The 18,535-nt window shown below is 36.8% G+C and overlaps 1 protein-coding gene across 5 annotated transcripts in view; it reads right to left on the bottom strand.

Annotated features, from left to right (window-relative positions):
• Positions 1 to 18,535, bottom strand: part of LOC309391138 (ICOS ligand-like) — a gene marked incomplete at its 3' end in the record, with an annotated part of 46,235 nt that overhangs the window by 20,809 nt on the left and 6,891 nt on the right. For 4 of the 5 annotated variants that reach the window (XM_081951265.1, XM_081951263.1, XM_081951267.1 and 1 more), the window contains exon 2: positions 8,175 to 8,278. In XM_081951265.1, coding sequence (XP_081807391.1) covers positions 8,175 to 8,265 — 91 coding nt within the window. In that variant the 5' untranslated portion in view covers positions 8,266 to 8,278. Of the gene's footprint in view, positions 1 to 8,174; positions 8,279 to 10,415; positions 10,529 to 18,535 lie in introns of those variants that run through there. The other variant, XM_081951264.1, reaches the window with a different exon arrangement.

Raw genomic sequence — 18,535 nt, 5'->3', positions numbered from 1 at the left:
AACACAAGTATGACACCCGTGGTCTAGAAGATCCTCTAAAAAACTGAATTCTTTGAGATACTTCCTCTCTAGCTTTGATGTGTTCACTGTGAATACTATTATTGCCAACTAGTACAAGAAGTGAAATTTGCAGTCCAGTAGAGCTGGATATCTGAAAAAATAAGTAAGATTGTTCTAGGCTATATCAGCTTCATCCAGTACAGTATTTTATTTTACATAATTATTAAACATTTTTAAAATTAGCTCAAAAGAGAGGCCTGAAAACAAAAGCCCTTTCCCATAGCTGGCCTCACCACAAATGATATAGAAGATACTTTATGTGTGAACCATATTCCACTATCATGGCCAACACCCAATATATGTCTTTTGGTAGCAAAACCTCTTAAATAATAATACCAGTATGTAAGGACTTTTTGCAATAATCAAAAGCAACATTGAATCACATTATTTAAATTCCTAAAAATAAACAAAGTAAGTATAATCATATTGTCTATAATGAAATACAACGGTCTGCGGAGTCTATCAGACCTAACATGGAGAACAAAGCAACATTCTACTGTAATTAATCCAGGTTAAATAATAACCTTCACAGTGTTAAAAAGCAAAAGAACTTCCTATAAACTCAGCAATTGCATTTTAGAGAGATGGAGTACAGAAAAATGGCCTTCAAGCAAATCTCAAGAAACAAGTTGCAGAAGTCTTATGTACTTGGGATCAAACTGTAGGAACTTAAATAATCATCAGCACTTTGGATTTTGAGTCCACTGGGAATCAATGCAAAATTTAAGGCAGAGTTTCATTCTCTGAAAAACGAGCCAGCCTTATCAAATGCCACAAAAGCAGTATTAAAGCACCCCTGTCCTTTCATAGCCCCTACACAGACTATGTTACCATTGTCTAGTGGCTTTCCTACTGATTGATTCCCATATCTTATGGTATGTAAGGTAGCTGGAAAGGAACCCTGCAAGAAGGGGGGAAAAGCACAGTAGAAATCAGATATCAGCAACTGGATCATTAGTGTAAGTTGTTTTTTGATACATGGCAGAGAGAGTTGAATCATATTGCCTTGATAGTGATATGGAGGCAGTAGAGACAACAACTTGGGTTCCTGTCCTTGAAAAAACACTAAATAGATCACGCTCATGTTAGGAAAAACTACTTGTATCAATCAACCTAAGCAAGATATGATCTAAATATATGCAACAAGGGCCAGATTTTTTTCCCATGAAAGGTGATGTTTCTATGAACAAGCTTTGATCAAGAAGTGATGCGAAATTGTGGAACTGATTCTTCTGTGGAAATGCTAACCATCGCAAATGAGCAGCATTTTCTTCTTGTCCAAATACCAACTACAGGAAGTCATTAACTTTCCAATGACTGAATATGAAGCAGCAGAAGAAAGATAAACCTGGGTCAGATATAATATTAAGTTACTGTTTAGTATTATGGGAATGGACTGAAGTTTGTCTTTAGCAGACATAAGGCTATCATACAATTGTGAGAGGAGAAGCCAAAAAGCTTTGAGTTTTAATGAAACTTTGTTTTCCAACTGCATCTGAATAAGGGAAAGCATGATTTGTCTAAATAGTGGTAGTGATTAAAGTAGCATATGACCCTAAAGTTTGAGTCTAATAACATATTCATCATTTTATATTTTCTCACTCTGATTCTTATTTAGAAAAACCCTTTTGGCATTTTTTTTGCAATCTTCATGGCACTACTGCAAACTTTACTACATCACAGATTATTCCTACCTAAAGTTATGATTAGGAAAATGCCCTCTTTAACTAGATCTCACAGTTCAATTTCTTCTATTGTGAAAACTTTCAATTAATGTACAGCAGGGAGGTCAAACTCAATTTCATTGAGGGCCGCATCAGGGTTGTGTATGACCTTGGAGGCCCGGTGTGTGTGTGCGCACGTGCATATGTGTCCGGGGTGGGTGTGGTCATGGTGGACATGGCCATGGTGACCATTTGACATAAGGTTGAGATGCATTTTTTCCCTTCTTTCTTTGCACAGTTTTGTACTATAACCATTTTCCTATTTCTTCTACCAGATAACACTGGCAAACATGTATTACTTATTCTTCATACTTCGCTAAACTTTTTATTTCTCAATTTATACCCCATTGTTTAATAGTAAATTGCTTTTCCAGGCAGAAGAGCTATTTATACTACTGTATTTTTATTATTCAACTAATAATAAAAATGCAATCGCATAAATAACATGATAATACAAGATCTAACAGCAGAGGTAAATTTCAAGGATAGAAAATAGAAATGGCTGTCAATTAGGGATTGTTGTTTGTAGATTAAATGGACCTACAGTATGTAAAATCTGGCATTAAACTGTAGTATTAACATAGGATGTTGCTTGTTTCTTATCCATATCATGCATTTAGTTAAGGACGCATAATTGTAATCTAATCCAATCCAGTCCTCCTGCAGCACTCTGCCAGCCTAAAACGGGCCACGTGGAGGCACTGAGTGGGCCGCATGAACAGGGGTGGGTTCCAAATTCTTTTACTGCTGGTTCACTCAGGAACGCACTTCGGGCACGCACGCACTTTGCGCGCACTTCACGCACTACGTGCACGTGTAGTAGTAAAAAAATTGCTTCTGCGCATGCACAGAAGCAAAAAACAAGACATGCCGCCGGTAGAACCTGTTGCGGGGGCAGCCGAGTTACTACCTAGTCAGCAGAATCGATCCGAACCGGTAGGAACCCACCTCTGCACGTGACCTGCATTTCGTCTCCCCGGCCTCCTGCAGCACTCTGCTGACTGAAATTTCATATTTTACTTGTATTTGGAAATTGGATTTTATTTTTAAAACAAAGTATAGGTAACTTAGGATAGTTTATAGTACGCCTAATTTTATTTTATTGTCTTAAAATGTATTATTTTAAGATAGGTACTTTATGCTATGGGGTTTCATACCAATGTAATAAATCAGCAATAAATGCTAGGACTATAGTATTAAAGCACATAATACTAGTTCTTCATAATGTTGGGGTGTCTTTGCTTCCAAATCTGTCTTGACCCCTGGTAATTGCCTGAACAAGACCTTGCAGTTTTCTTGGCAAGATTTTGGAAGTAGTTTGCCATTGTTTGCTTCTTAGGACTGAGAGAGAGTGACTGGCTTTGTGTCTAAAACAGGACTGGTCTCAGAGTTCCTAGTAACCACTACACTGAACTGGTTTTTATAATGTTGACTGGCACCCAGTTTATTCTAGAACCGATTCAAGATGTTGCATTTAACCTAGATAAACTCTCAAGGCCTAGAATTGTGCAATGCTTCTTCCCACATTTCAGCCCTCTTTCGGAGGTGTATAATGAGTGCTATTTAAATGTTAGCGTTTGGAGTGGTACTCTCTAACTTCAGGATGCTATCCCTAGGAAGGTATGATGGATATCATCTGTTCTGTGTTTTGGGTGTTATGCAAATATTCCCACTAGGCTTTTTAGTAAGGATTATGTTGGGGTTCTTTAACCTTCTATTGTGTTTATTACTGCTTAATTCTTATTTTATTCTATATAATTTATGTGACATTTAAATGTACTTTCAGTTGTTGAAAATTATAATTGCAATTGCTACATAAGTTACTTGATTTTTTTTTAAAAAAATAAATGGTTAGATACAGATTAACAAATATTTTAAATAAAATAATAAACGTGTGTCATCAAACAGTTTGCCTGGTTAGCTGGTGGGTTTCTTGTTTTTGATCTACCAAATCAAGTATTTGTTTTTTATATTTTCTTTTTCTAAAGTATCTGGTTTTCCCCTCTTTTTTTGCTTGCCCTTTTGTTAAGTTTATTTGCTTTGCCAGAGTTTCTGTTCTTTCTGAGCCATTTCATTTGTAAGTTCTTTCACTTTTCATTGGTGATCATCTAACTTTTAAATAACATTTTGCTGGATTAGTTTCTATGCTACCACCCACTTAGGCCTTTACGTAACTTTCTGACTGGGTTGTAGAATTTCCAAAGAGTTTTTCTTATTGATCAATCCAACCAAAATTCAAAACAACTCCACATGTCTTAGATGAGACATTTCAGAGTACTGTTAATTAATTCCCTGATGTTTCTGAGCAATGAATTTAAATATGTTGACATGCTGGACTTTCTGTGAGAATTTTTCCACTTATATAACAACTTGATTTTGATAACTATGGATTTTTTTTCTCCCCCAAATGAGTTGGTTTTGGAATATTTTAATAACGGAGTAATGAATGAATGAATATAAAACACTTTCAAAAATGCTATAGCAAGTAAAGTTCTATAGAAATATTAAACATTATTTTCAAGAGCCCCTTGGTAACTTTAGTCTGAGATGACAGAAATGGGGAATTTTGTAACAAACTGGGGAAGCCCAGAAGGAGAAAGGTGGCATGGGAGAATCCCTATGTTGGAAGGGAAACAACAGGAGTTACTGCAATGTTTTTATTCTCACAAGAGGTTAATTGCTATTCTTTGCTGAGATCTGCGAAGTTTCTGTTGTTCAATTTAGGCTGCTACACACATGCTCCCCCCCCCACTGTTTTCCAAGGTTGTTCTATTTTGGTTGAAGGTAGCATCTGATTCTTTCAATCATCTCTCTCTCTTTCTCTCTCTCTCCCTCACAGTCCCTCTCTCTCCTTCTCTTTTCCCTCTCTCCCACTCTCTCTCGTCTTAGAGCCCATTTCCATCCTGGAAGCATGGATCAAGCTGAGGAGCACTGGTTGCAATGGAAAGAGGATCTGTCTAATAAGGCAGGACAAAGAACATGTCTGAGCAAGTTAGTGTCCTCTTTCTGTTGCTTCTATGTACATCATGTTTATAAGCTGTTTATATTAGATGTAGATATTAAGATATATCATTTACATATGTTAATAGCATGGAAAGCTGTCAAGCTTAGGAGAATCTGGGAAAATGGCTTTTTTTCCTAAGTTGTTCCATGGATACACAATCTTGGTGAATAAAGAGTTGTCTCTTCTGCTTTCTTCCTGAGAATATTGCATGTAATATGCATTTTGTTTTTAATACAGTTTTAATAATACTAATTAATACTGATAATATAGATTTAACAAAACTGATTATAATTACTACTTTATACTGATCAATTTTTATTGCTTTGATTAATTTTTTTTCATTTTTTTCATTTTCTTTTTACTTCCCCATCATGGTCCATAAATGTAATCTGAGTTGCATACTAACAATTATGTGTCAATATTAAATTACAATTGGTAATATCTATAAAATATTAGACTAGAAAGAGGCCTTTTGAATCATTGTTTCCTTCAGAATTACACAGGCTTAAATTACAGAATCATTTTCATATTGAAAACAAATCTGTCCAATTTTCTTGTTTCCTCAACTAGACAAAATAAAGGTAATGAGAACATTATTTAATCAATTGGTGTCAACTCGCAAAGCATCCCCAGCCTGCTCTCGAGTTTCCATAGAAAAGGGGGGATGGTAAACCAAGGAAACGGCACAGCAGCCACACACAGAAGTACATTCCATTCATATCTTTTTCAAGGCTGTCTCCCAGGTTACCTGCAGCAGCTGGAGAGGTGTGATCTCTACAGCCCACAAAAGTGCTCCATTGGAGAATGTGATTTATGACACACCCTGGGGGGGGGGTAGAGGGAAAACAGGGTCATAATTGGGCTGTAAATTATGTGGGGTCAGAGTTGGCTTCACTTGGGGACATGCCGACATGTTGCTCCTAATAAATACTTGGATTTCTTTTGAAGGTTGGCTCGAGACTCATGATTTAATTAGGGCATCCCTGACAATTGGTATTTTAGAAATATTATTATTGAAAATAATTTAGATTGCAACTACGAAGTACTCTAGTTACAAACCATTAATCTTTATAATCTTTATAATCTTTACGCTCCCTTACTTGTGGGGTGCCACAGGGGTCGGTCCTCTCACCACTCCTGTTCAACACATATATGAAGCCGCTGGGTGAGATCATCCGTGGTTTCGGGGTGGGATACCATCTGTACGCTGATGATACTCAGCTGTACTTTTCCACCCCGAACCACCCCAACGAGGCCATCGAAGTGATGTCCCGGTGTGTGGAAGCCGTACGGATCTGGATGGATGACAACCGACTCAAGCTCAACCCTTCCAAGACGGAGTGGCTGTGGGTACCAGCCCCCCGGTTCAGCCAATTAATTCCATCATTGGCCATTGGGGGCATTCATCTTGCCCCCGTGGAGCGGGCGCGCAATTTGGGCGTCCTCCTGGATGCCCGGCTGTCCATGGATGACCATGTGACAGCCGTGGCAAGGGGGGCGTTCCACCAGGTTCGCCTGGTGCGCCAATTGCGCCCCCTACTGGACCGGGATGCCTTGCGCACAGTCACTCATGCGCTGGTGACGTCTCGCTTGGACTACTGTAACGCTCTCTACATGGGGCTTCCCTTGAAATGCACCCGGAGGCTGCAGTTCGTCCAGAACGCAGCCGCGCAGGTAATTATGGGGAGTACTAGGTACTCCCATGTGACACCGTTCCTGCGTGAGCTGCACTGGCTTCCTGTGGTCTATCGGGTGCGTTTCAAGGTTTTGATAACTATCTTTAAAGCGCTCCATGGCTTAGGACCTAGTTACTTGCGGGATCGTATTCTGCCCCATACATCCCTGCGACCAATCCGCTCGCACAGAGAGGGGCTCCTCCAGGTGCCGTCCGCTAGACAATGTCGTGGGGCGGCGCCTAGGAGTAGAGCCTTCTCTGTGGCGGGCCCAGCCCTGTGGAATGACCTCCCTCCGGATATTAGGAATACCTCTGACCTCTGCTCCTTCCGTATTAAGCTTAAGACCCACCTATTCCAAGCAGCTGGCCTGGCTCAACTTTGATCTAACCATATCGCTCCTGACGGGTTTTTAACTGGGTATTTTAATTATATTTAATTTCTAGGGGTTTTATATACTGTATTTTAATTGTTTTTATCAATCGACCTCCTCCTTGTGTATGTTTCAGTGTATGTCTTTGCTATATGTTTGTTTTGTTTACATATTTATTTCGTATGTTTCGTTGTACGCCGCCCCGAGTCCTTCGGGAGAGGGTGCGGCTAAGAAATAAATATATTATTATTATTATTATTTTAATATGAATAAGAAATTACTGGAGGAAATTCTTAAAGTTCATCTCAAGAAAAATGGGATGAAATCTTACACCTTGTGCATTTCAACTCCCCTGCATTCATTCATTCATTCATTCATTCATTCATTCATTCATTCATTCATTCATTCATTCTATTTATCTGCTGCCCATCTCGTATCCAATGACTCTGGGCAGCTTACAACATAACAATAAGAATCTCAATGATGGAATTATTGGAGGTGACATTATCTATCAGTTGTAACCTTTTTCTTCAGAACTTCTGCATGTTCTCATTGCTTCTTCCATCTTTTTTCTTTAGGTCAAAAATATAATTATAGAGGAAAGGGTAGGAGAAGGAGAAGCACAGCCTGAGCCAGAGTCAAGAAAGGAATACAATTATTATGTTCCCATAAGCAGACAGGGTCCAGCCCCTCTTGAATTCCATTAAGTCTTATCCAATACCAGTTTAGTGCTGACTAGATTCCTGTGAATAGATATGAGCAATAAATCAGTTTAACTGGATCTTAAGCATGTCCTCATTATTTGCCCCTGACAGAACGATGGTCATTTGAGAAAACCTTTTTTTAACCAAATAAATTTTATTTTGGATAATAATATATATTCATATCTACAATTAATATAGCAAACCAACAATAAACAACAAGCAAATCATAATTACAGTGACTCTTTTTCAAACCTCTTGTACTATGATTTTTTTTGAGGCATTTTGTTTCTCACATAAATGAAATATTGCTTAAGAAACTGGGCAAGTCCCCAAATCCCATTCCTATATTGTAAGTGGAAGCTGAAATAGATTGCCTTACCTAGTACCTGTTGTCAGTTTATGCCTAGTCCTGTTCATTAGGCAGTTCACAGCAAAGGTGAAATTCAGATAGGGACTTTCTGATTCTGGAAGTGATTCCTGTGTCTATTTCCTAGATGTTCATTGCTAAGTGGTAATGAATTACTGCTGTGAAATAAAGCTGAGGCTGTTTTTAAATGTATATTGCATTTCTAATTGGTAACAGGCAAGGTAGATCAAGAGATGCTCTTCTATGTTTACTGATGTGCACTGACTTACCTGAATTACTATGCAGAAGCTCAAAGAGACAAAGCCAGAAAAACCCCCTTAAGCTGAACAAGTTTGGCTCGGTCTTCTGCATATGCATCATTTCTTCAGTTTACCTGAACAGAAGCAACAAAAGAGCAAGAAATTACAAAAAAGCAAAATAGAAGTCCCACAAGATGAACATGCTTTAATTCAGCCTTTCCTAATCTGATTATTTTGGGATACCTGGATATGTAGCCTGCATTTCCTATAAATCTCAAATTTGGTAATGGTGGTTAGCACGTTTATAAGATACAATTATTTAATACATTCAGAGAGCACTAAAATGCACAAGGCTAATTTGGGAAAGATTATAGACAAATATACCAATTATTGCAGCCCAATAATCTAGCACCCCCACAATTATTATTTTTTCATCTCTGCAGGAATGCAGTGTACTACATGAGTTTAGTTAATGGTAGTTAATAAAAAAAAGGTGAAATATGGACTTCAAAGATATACAATTACTAAGTACCTCCTCCTCTCTGTCTCTCCGAGTCCTCTCTCTCTCTTCTCCCTCCCTCCCTCCCTCCCTCCCTCCCTCTCTCTCTCTCTCTCTCTCTCTCTCTCTCTCTCTCTCTCTCACACACACACACACACACACACACAAAGAATCTGTCGTAAAACAAATACTTTGGAGCTTGGTCTGAAAACACACTGAAAAATAATAGAATGATACCTGCAATATGAAGAACTTGAGCAAATATACAGTACTGGGGAGAAAACCAGGTAACAATGAATTTAGAGGTAATGGAAAAATTAGAATAGAATATAGAAATTCAGATTTAAATAGGAACTGAGGTAGAATTAAATTGTGTTAATGTAGTGCTGTATATAATTTGAATTCAAGACTCAATAAATACCCATAAAGAAACAGGTAAGAACCATTTTAATTTCCATATCTGCTAGGAGAAGTTATTAAGAGTTAAAAAGAAAAACATCAGTAATATTGGGATGGTAAAGTTTCTAAAATGAAAATCTCCTATGGAAATATGAAAGAAATAAGATTAGGATTGAAGTGGCAGATCAGGGGTTACCAAATGTACAATAAAAGGATGTATAAGGAAATAAAAGAAAGCTAAATATTTGTTCTTTCCAGTGGAAATTAATTATTACAGTGGATTGATTAAAATATTTAGGAACAAAAAGCAGTTATGGCTGGCTCTCAAAAATGAGTTGCAAGCCTCTCTCTGATCTGATCTCTGCAGATCAGGCAGTCACCAGGTGAGTAGAGGGTAACTGGTGACCTAGATAACAGCAGTCATTTCAGCAATAAGAACCTTTGTTAGCATAGGAATATGGGTAAACTGCTAATGTCACTGCAACATCCTATCTTTCTTATTTTTAAACAAAGGTTTTCCCACATTGCTGAAATGAAGGGCTATCCCACCTATCCTTGCATTAGAAGAAATATACTTGACTCAGAATTTACTCATTTCTCATTCTGAAATATCTCTATTTTCAGTACTGTTGAACTAATGTTCTTTCAGGATAATCATCCATTACAAAGTGTAAAAAATTTGACCAAGCTTGAGGCTGTCCTTAGATGGTATCAGGGTACAGTAAACAATTGAAGCCTGTTTCACTCATAGGTGCTAGACAAGTGAAAGTCAACATCATAGTGACAGTGCAGAGTATTTTGCCAGTGCATGTTTGTGCTAAGGTTCAATAAATTCATTCATTCATTCATTCATTCATTCATTCATTCATTCATTCATTCAATTAATTTCAGGGTCACTTGACTCCCAACTGTTTCTGGAAGGCTTCAAGTGGTTCATAATTAGGTGTTGTTTGTATAAATCTACACATACTTTATGGCTGTTTATTAAATTGGTTGTATTTCATTTTCCAACTATATAATCTATAGCAAATTGTTCTAATTCCCAAGCAAAAAAATAAATAAATCATTATTCTCAAGTTATTTGAATGCTCTGCAACTAAAGCAACTATGTATTTAGAAGGGACCCTTTGAAGACCATTAAATCCAGTGCTAATAGTTGTTGGAGGAAAAAATTACTATGTACATTTCCTTTCATAATTTAAAATGTTCCTAATAATATTACAAATTGAAAAGGGGAAGGAAAATTCTAAATTTTGATGAGATAATAGATTAAATGGACCTTAAATAAATAATCAGTTTCGGATTATCTATTTGGAGTACAGCAAAAGATAGCAAGTATAAGGAAGCAAGAAAATCATTTATCGTCAACTTACAGTAAGCAGAATCTGTAATTAGTCGCTTGCCCTACAAATCAGCAGTCTTCTTTCAGCTGTCTGATTTACAAAGTCCCAAGTCACCAATTCTTTAAACAATGATCATAGCAAAAGGTTAAAAAAAGCTAAATGCACCACCCACACAACTTCTCTTTTTCGATGTCTGAAATATTGCAGCTTTCATCAACACTTTCCATTTTATGAGAGACAGGCTGATAAATCTAGCAACTGAACTAATCAGCAGTATGCTCCTTAAGGAAGTGTTTAAGAGTTATAAATATGACTTCGTAAATGTAGGCTTGACGTATCTATAGCCTTGTTGTACTTTTACATTGTGCTTTTAGTATCTCATGCTGTATAGACCACTTCCTAAACTGTACTGTTTTACATTTATTTTTCGGTATGATGTCATTAAGTCATATGAACATGAACTTCTTTATTAATTTTCCAAAAAGAGATTCCATGCATTTTAAATTCCATGCATTTTATTAACTCCTTAAGAGTTAAAACTGCTGGGTGTTAGATAAACCCAGTGAGGACTATGTATAGTACTGTATGTAAATGCTGCTTTATGTAGAATGAAAAGAAAATTATGTAGTCCAAGAGAACCAGTGATATATTTATATATGTTAATATTAGATTGCAGTTTTAATTATTATAATGGGGAAGGAAAATTCACTTTTTAGATCAGATGTCTCCAACCCACTTTTTCCAAACTTCCGAGGACTCGCCAGGCTGATTGGATATTTTGAGAGTTAAAATTTAAGACTATCTGGAAATTTTTAGTTTGAGGCAATGATTCCTACTACATTCTGGAGTCCTTCCTAAGTATTGTATTAAGAGGGCTCGAAAAACTAAAATTATTAGCACCATTGAAGCTGCCCCTTAAATACATTTGAAAGAAAACAAGAATGAAGTGTAATAAATGAAAACATTTATTTATTGAAAATATATATCACTACCAATCTACTCTGGGTTATAAGCAATCTATTTGCTTATACACACACATATAAATTTTAATGTTGATAATGTGTATCTCACAATCCCGACTAACATTAAAAATTATTCAGTACAAAAAAGAAAAAGCGAGACACTATATCAATTTCATAAAACTGAAACAGATATATCGGGCTCTCTCCCAGTATTGTTTTTAAATATTTGCCATGTATTAGATATTACCGTGGAATTAACCTTTTCTTTAAAAAAAGGAATTCTAGTAACATATAAGCTTTTATGACAGAGAGCATCTTTTTGTTTGATGTGAAGAGGTAGCATTATCATGTGATTTGAGGACTATTTGTCTTTTGATCTACTTCAGTAACAGACAAATTATCTGTGGAGATTCTCAGTCACCAGATCTTAGTTGTCTCGAAGGTGCTTTTTCAAAAGGCAACTGGAGTGTTTTTTTCATGACTTTTTTTTTTTTACTGATAGGTCCCATCCCCCTACCATCAGAATTTATGAAGCTTCCTGGATCAGAAATGAAATGTTTTTTTCTTCTTCCTGAAGGGAAAAAAATCCCACTTCCGCTGCCTTTTGAAAAAGTATCTTTGAGATAGAAAAGTTATCTGTTTAAATAATAAGGGGACAAATTTTGCCCAAGCAGGTTTTCTTCTGTAAACTATAACGCTCAGAAAGGTTTTCCTGAGCTTTTCTGTTTTCCAAAACTGAAGGACGGGTGAGACTTTCATTAAAACTTTTTTCAATTCCTTTATCTAAACCAGGGGTGTCCAAACTTGGGAACTTTAAGACTTGTGGACTTCAACTCCCAGAATTCCCCAGCCAGCCATGCTGGCTGGGGAATTCTGGGAGTTGAAGTCCACAAGTCTTAAAGTTCCCAAGTTTGGACACCCCTGATCTAAACTCATATATTGTTTGGATTTTTTAAAACATTGGCAGGGCAGTAGAAATGTATTTATATTAACTACACACAAGGTGGGGATTTTTAGAAACCAGAGTTACCGTGAGTTCTGAGAATACTGAATAAAATGGATCAGAATATTTTCAGTATTTTACAAGAGACAAGACAAACAACTATTCAATATCCCTGCGTGATAGGGATGAGTCAGTAAATTATTGAGGATGTATAAGACTGTGATTTCAAAGCATTAACCTTAAAGCCCATTAGAACTTCTTTAAAATCTGATCAATTATTTTCAGAATAAATTTATTTTCCATGAAACTAACACATATTTTAGCCTGAAAGGGGAAGCACGCACAGCAAAAGAGGAAGATTCTCGGCATCAGGCACATTTAAGAACATTATTAACAGTAATAATGATAAACTCAAAGAACTCTAGAGGAAAACAAAGCGTGCAAAAATAAAATAAAACAACATAATTCCAACAACTAGAAATGAAACAGATGCAGGAAAACTATTGCTGAAAACTAAATAAAAAAATCTGAAAAATAAATGCAAACAATTAGTTGATGGCTTGTAAGCTTCCAACACATTTATCCATGAGAGAGTAATATATCGAGATAATCCCAAACTTTACAGAAAGATAAAAATATTTTAAAGAAAAACCTAAGTGGTTGAGACACACACACAAACACAAAATTATTCAGCAGGCTATTAAGAATTTTTTGCCTCATGTTTTTCAGAATTAAAAAGATTTTTTACAAAAAAAGGAGCAAATTCTGTAAATTGAGTACTGAAGACACTTGAATTAGAAGTGCAGAACTGCAGAATATTAAGTTTGAGAATACAACATCCTGAAAGGAAGTATGGTTATTGCTCTAGAATGGGAAATAACTTGCTCTAACTTACTGAATCATTTTATAGATCTGTGTGTGTGTGTGGAGGTTGTTTCCTGTTCCCTGTGCTTTCCCACAATAATTCCACCCAGAGCTATTAACTTGAGATGAACGGCCATATAAATTGAATAAATAAATACATACATAAATAAAACTCCATACTTTTCTTTGTTACCAAAATTTACATCCCTAGAGCAGGGAAAGGTTTGCCTCAGATTTGGATTACTGGTAGATTGAATCTCATAAACTTGAAGATATTCTAACCACTGGAGACTGTGAGATTGGAGCAACCATTGGAGCAATGTGAGATTAGGGCTAGCTTTTCTTTCCCATGCAGCACAACAGTTAAGGGGCTCTCCTAATACCAGAGGAAATCGTCAGGTGCTTTGAGCAGTCATGATCTCTCAGCCTAATTTGCATCACAGGGGAGTTCTTATATACTATTTCTAAAAGAAAGCAGGGAGATAAAGTTTACAAGAAAGTAACTAAATATAGAAAGAAACAGGGAAGATTAGCATGCACCTTCATATATTTGTCTCCATAGAATGATTATAGGTCAGCAGATTGTTTATAACACCTAGTGACCACATATATTTTTTTCCCAAGAGCTTGCTGTAGGTGAGCCCTGGAGCCTTGCAGTTTGGTATCACCAGTGGTGGGTTCTGGTTCCTGTTGCAACCGGTACGGTGCAATGGCGCCCGGCATCCACCACATGAATGCGTGCAGCACCTCCTGCGATGCTCTGCAACCCCTCCGCAATGCTCCAACTGCTCGGCGGAGCATCACAGAGATGCCATACGCTCTGTGTGCAGAAGCACCAAAGAGCTCAAATACTGGTAAGGAGCGTGGGCAGGCGGGCCCTCCGGAGCACCGTACCAGAACAGTACCGGGGCGTACCAGTCGTAAAACCCACCACTGGGTATCATTGCCCATAATCAGATGGCATAGACGGAGCCTCCCAATGCCATCTCTCTCTCTCTCTCTCTCTCTCGCACACGCACATACACACACACACACACACACAGACATTTCCCCTCCAGTTATGTCTGATTCTAAGGGGTGATGCGCATCTCTGTTTCTTGGTCAAGGGAGCCAGCGTTATCTAAAGACATTTCTGTAGTCATGTGGCCAGCATGACTATAGGCCAAGGTATACAGAACACTGTCACTTTCCTTCTGAAGTGGTACCTATTTATATAGTTACATTGGCATGCTTTCGAACTGTTAGGTGGGCAGGAGCTGGGGCAAGTAACGGGAACTCACTCTGTCTAATGATTTTCAGGTCTTGACTTTCCAACTGGCAAGCCCAGTGTCTTAACTGCTGAGCCATTTCACATGCATGTGCAAATGAACATGCACATACAAAAACACATACCAAACATAAAGACTACAAAAAATAAAAATATACTGAATGAACATTCTTTGGAAAAACTGAAAATGGTAAAAACGTGTGTAGTTTACCAGAATTTCATGTTATGTATTAAGCAAAACAAGAACACTTGATGGCAGCTGGGAAAAGAAAACATTATTTAAATATTATTCTTTACAAGGATTTATAAACTTTTCAGGTTATGGAGCTTGTTAAAAAATGTTCTGGAATCTTTAATCAACAGAGAAATCACTAATGATAAAAAATAGCAATATGTTTTACTTGTGTTTTATTTGGGCAAATATATTTATATAGTATATTAAAATTTTCACAGTTTCACAAAGCAAATGCCTCAATTATTGTCCAAGATATTTATTTTAAGTAAATTGTTTATTGTAAATGCAAAATTAACATTTCCAGTATACAAAAATTAAAACTTGACTCTCATAATTACTTCAGTATGTTTTAATCAAACATATCAATGTTCAGTGATTCGGATGTAATTGCTTATGGATGCCCTGATACGTTCAAGCAATATTATTTCTTCTTCATTACGGTATCATTATCTTTAGCTTATCTTAGATTCACATCAATTTCTCACAGAATCTTAAAGGTTCTGAAAGACCCAGATTTAAAAACTCTATTTTACAGAATGTAACAGTTAAAATATTTTTTTTACCAGCTTAAAGTTATCCCACTAATGAAAAACTATGCAGATCAGTTCACATCTTTCAGTTATTTTTATATATCATACTTAGATTCTATTCACTTTTTACAGATTTTTTAAAATCACATTTATTTCTTTTGTAAGCAATTCAGGGTAGCTAATTCCTATTTCTCTTTTCCCACCCAACAATCCTGTGCTGATGTGAAAGTGATTAGCTAAAAGTCATTCAGTGACTGGGATCAAATTTGTTCTATTCCACTACAGTACTGTGAGAAATCAAAATATGGGGGAGGGTGGCGTTAAGTTTATTCCCATTGAGAACTGACGAAATCAAAACTTTTCCTGCTTCTCCACAAAGCTCTGCAGGTAAATAGTGATCTTGAGGGTTGAGGATGAAAGTAAAGCCTCCCTACCAACATCTCTGCAGGGAAGATTGCTTTTGCCAGCAATGGCAGAAGAAAACAGCTTTTGATCTAGACTGTGGAGGGAAGAGGTTAGAATTGACCATTACCGATATGAGGGTGTGTGTTGTGTATAGGCAAGACAGAGAAAGTACAAAAGATCAAAACACATTCTGCAATTAATTAAGTAATTGTTAATTTCGTTCTTCACCCTAGACAGGTTACTCACCCATGATCTATCCCATATTGATGGAAAGATAGATTCCAAATGGCAATAAGGACACAAATAACAAGCAACACTTAGTCCGGATTGCAATGTTTTCTGGAACAATTAATTTCAAGAAAAATAATAATTGTTCTACCACATATGAAAGCATATGAAAGGGATAGTAAAATTAAGTACAAGTATGTGAAGAATTTATGCTCATAACTGCTCTATTCATGCTCTGGGAAGTCCCCAAGCAACTGGGATAGGTGATTAAAGCTTTAAGGAAAATTCCATAACAGGTTATCAGTGTGTGTGTGTGTGTGTGTGTGTGTGTGTGTGTGTGTGTGTGAGAGAGAGAGAGAGAGAGAGAGAGAGAGAGAGAGAGAGAGAGAGAGAGAGAGAGAGAGAGAGAGAGAGAGAGAGAGAGAGAGAGAGAGAGAGAGAGATATTTGCAGTTTAGGGATTGGTATGTAGCACTGAAGTTTTCCAAGTTTGGTTTCTGGATGCTGATCCCTCATTACCCTTCATTTAGATCAACTCATCAGTGCAGGAACCCTGGGGAAATGTGGTTCATTAGTTAGCAGGACTTTGCAAAAATTTGAATGAAATGATCTTGTGGGTCAGTTTTGTGATTTATATCTTGATGGTGATAGTTTATTTGTTTGCCTAATAAGGTGATGGTTCTGTATTGTTTGTTTTCTATTTGACCAGTATTGTTGATATTTATGTGTTGGGATGGTGTTTTTCTTCCCCTGTGTTTACTGAATTTTAGTTTAATGTTGGTTATTAGATAATAAATATTATTTTTCTATTTAAATAATTAATATGGTGATCAGCAGCTAACACTTTTTAAAATATAAAATGAATATCAACAACGGGTAAAAAAAACTTGTCTTGGACAAAATCTAGACAAAATAATTGACAATGAGTCAATATCAGACGTGAACACTCAGACCCAAAGGCAGAGTTCCAGCTAACTACTTTACTATGTTCTGCCTTCAGTACAGGAATCTCCCCAATCTGACAGTATTCTCTTGGAGAACAATTAGATAAGCCTCCAAGGAATTTAGGGAGGGTCAGTCCTAGCTCTTTTGCAGTTGCACAGTGACTCAAGGCTAACTCTATGCCATACCACATAGAAGAAGCATATCACACCAACTCTATTACTAACCACAATTGGAATATTATGTACTATTCTGACCGATGTACTTCTCAAAGGAATTGCAAAAAAGAGCAACCAAAAAGTCTGGAGCAAGTCTGTGAGGAAAGTTTGCAAAATGTAGTATTTTTAGCTTAAGGAAAGAAAACTTACTAAAGTGATTCTGTTGTTAAGTGTACAAACTGCAGGAAAATGGGCTAGAATGTGTTCTGTTCCTCTTCTTGAAGCTCTGGGGTTGAATAGTAGAAAATGTTAAAAACCTAAAAGAAATTTTAGATCATATGGTATCTGGTTAATTTACTACCACAGGGCGTAGTAATTAGCAATTTGGACAAAGGATCAAACACATTTATAAAGAATAAGGCTATTGTGAGCTATTAATCACAATGGCTATACAGAAGTGGCCAAAATTGTGGGAATATTTTGGGAAAAGTGTATTTTTGAGGTTTGAGGGCTAATAACACCACTTTTTTTGCAGTAGTACCATAAAATTATATATCAACGGAAAGATAATTTGATCAAGAATGTAATCAACAAAGTTTGTTTAATTATCTGTATTCTATGAAATGTTATAGCCAAATAACCAGAAAAAGAAAGCACAATGTTCTTAGGTTGATATTAGGTAGCTTTCCTTCATCTGATTGTCGCCAATGAGCATGAGTGTTTAGAGAGCCAATCAGGTGTCATCTTGTTTTGGCAATGAGCCAATCAGATCACAATAGTATTCAGTTATCGATGTCATGTATTGAAGCTGAGAGGAGGACATTTGTCAGTGTGCTATGTGATTGCTATCAAGTTAGTTGGGTTTTTTTGTGTTCTTTCATTTAGTGAATTTGTAAAAAGTAATAAAATTAAACTAATGGTGCAAAGAGTTGACTGGTCACCCAGAAAGCAATGTAAAATAGCATTATTACTATTATAGTATTATTACAAGGCCTCAGTTATAAATAAATTAGAAGAAAAATTGGTGGAAACTTTACCAAAGGTGGAATTTCTAAGTTTTTGAAGAGGTATAAGAAGACTCAGTCAATACAAAACCACACTGGTAAAGGCAGGAAAAGGTGCACACCAGCAAGCGATGATAGAAAAATTAAGAAGCCGTGCCTACGTGACAAAAGGAAGTCATTTGGGTGCATACAAGATGAAATGGTGCAATGCAATGTGAAGTTGAGTGCAAGGACTGTTCGGCACACACTGCAGGAATTTGGCCTAAAATCTAGAATTCCATGAAAAAAGCCACTTTTATCCCTCAAACAAAGGTTGAAAAGCCTAAACGAGGCTAAAACCCATGTTACCCGGACAGAGGAACACTGGGACAGTGTTATTTGGAGTGATAAGAGTGGTGTTATTAGCCATCAAACCTCAAAAATAATGTACACTTTTCCCAAAAGGTTTCCACAATTTTGGCCACTACTGTATATTAGCATTAGGGATAGTGAATATCTCCACATGTGATCAACAACCCTGTACTCACAACATCGTGCATATGGGTTTCCCAGATCCTATTCTGAGAATAGAATAATAGAATAGATGAGTTTAACATAATCCAAGCCAACGTTC

Source organism: Natrix helvetica, assembly GCF_964273705.1.
Source record: "Natrix helvetica genome assembly, chromosome: 4".
Taxonomy (NCBI): Eukaryota; Metazoa; Chordata; class Lepidosauria; order Squamata; family Natricidae; genus Natrix; species Natrix helvetica.
Note: the sequence above shows the minus strand (reverse complement) of the source record. Positions and strands in the feature narration are given on the sequence as shown.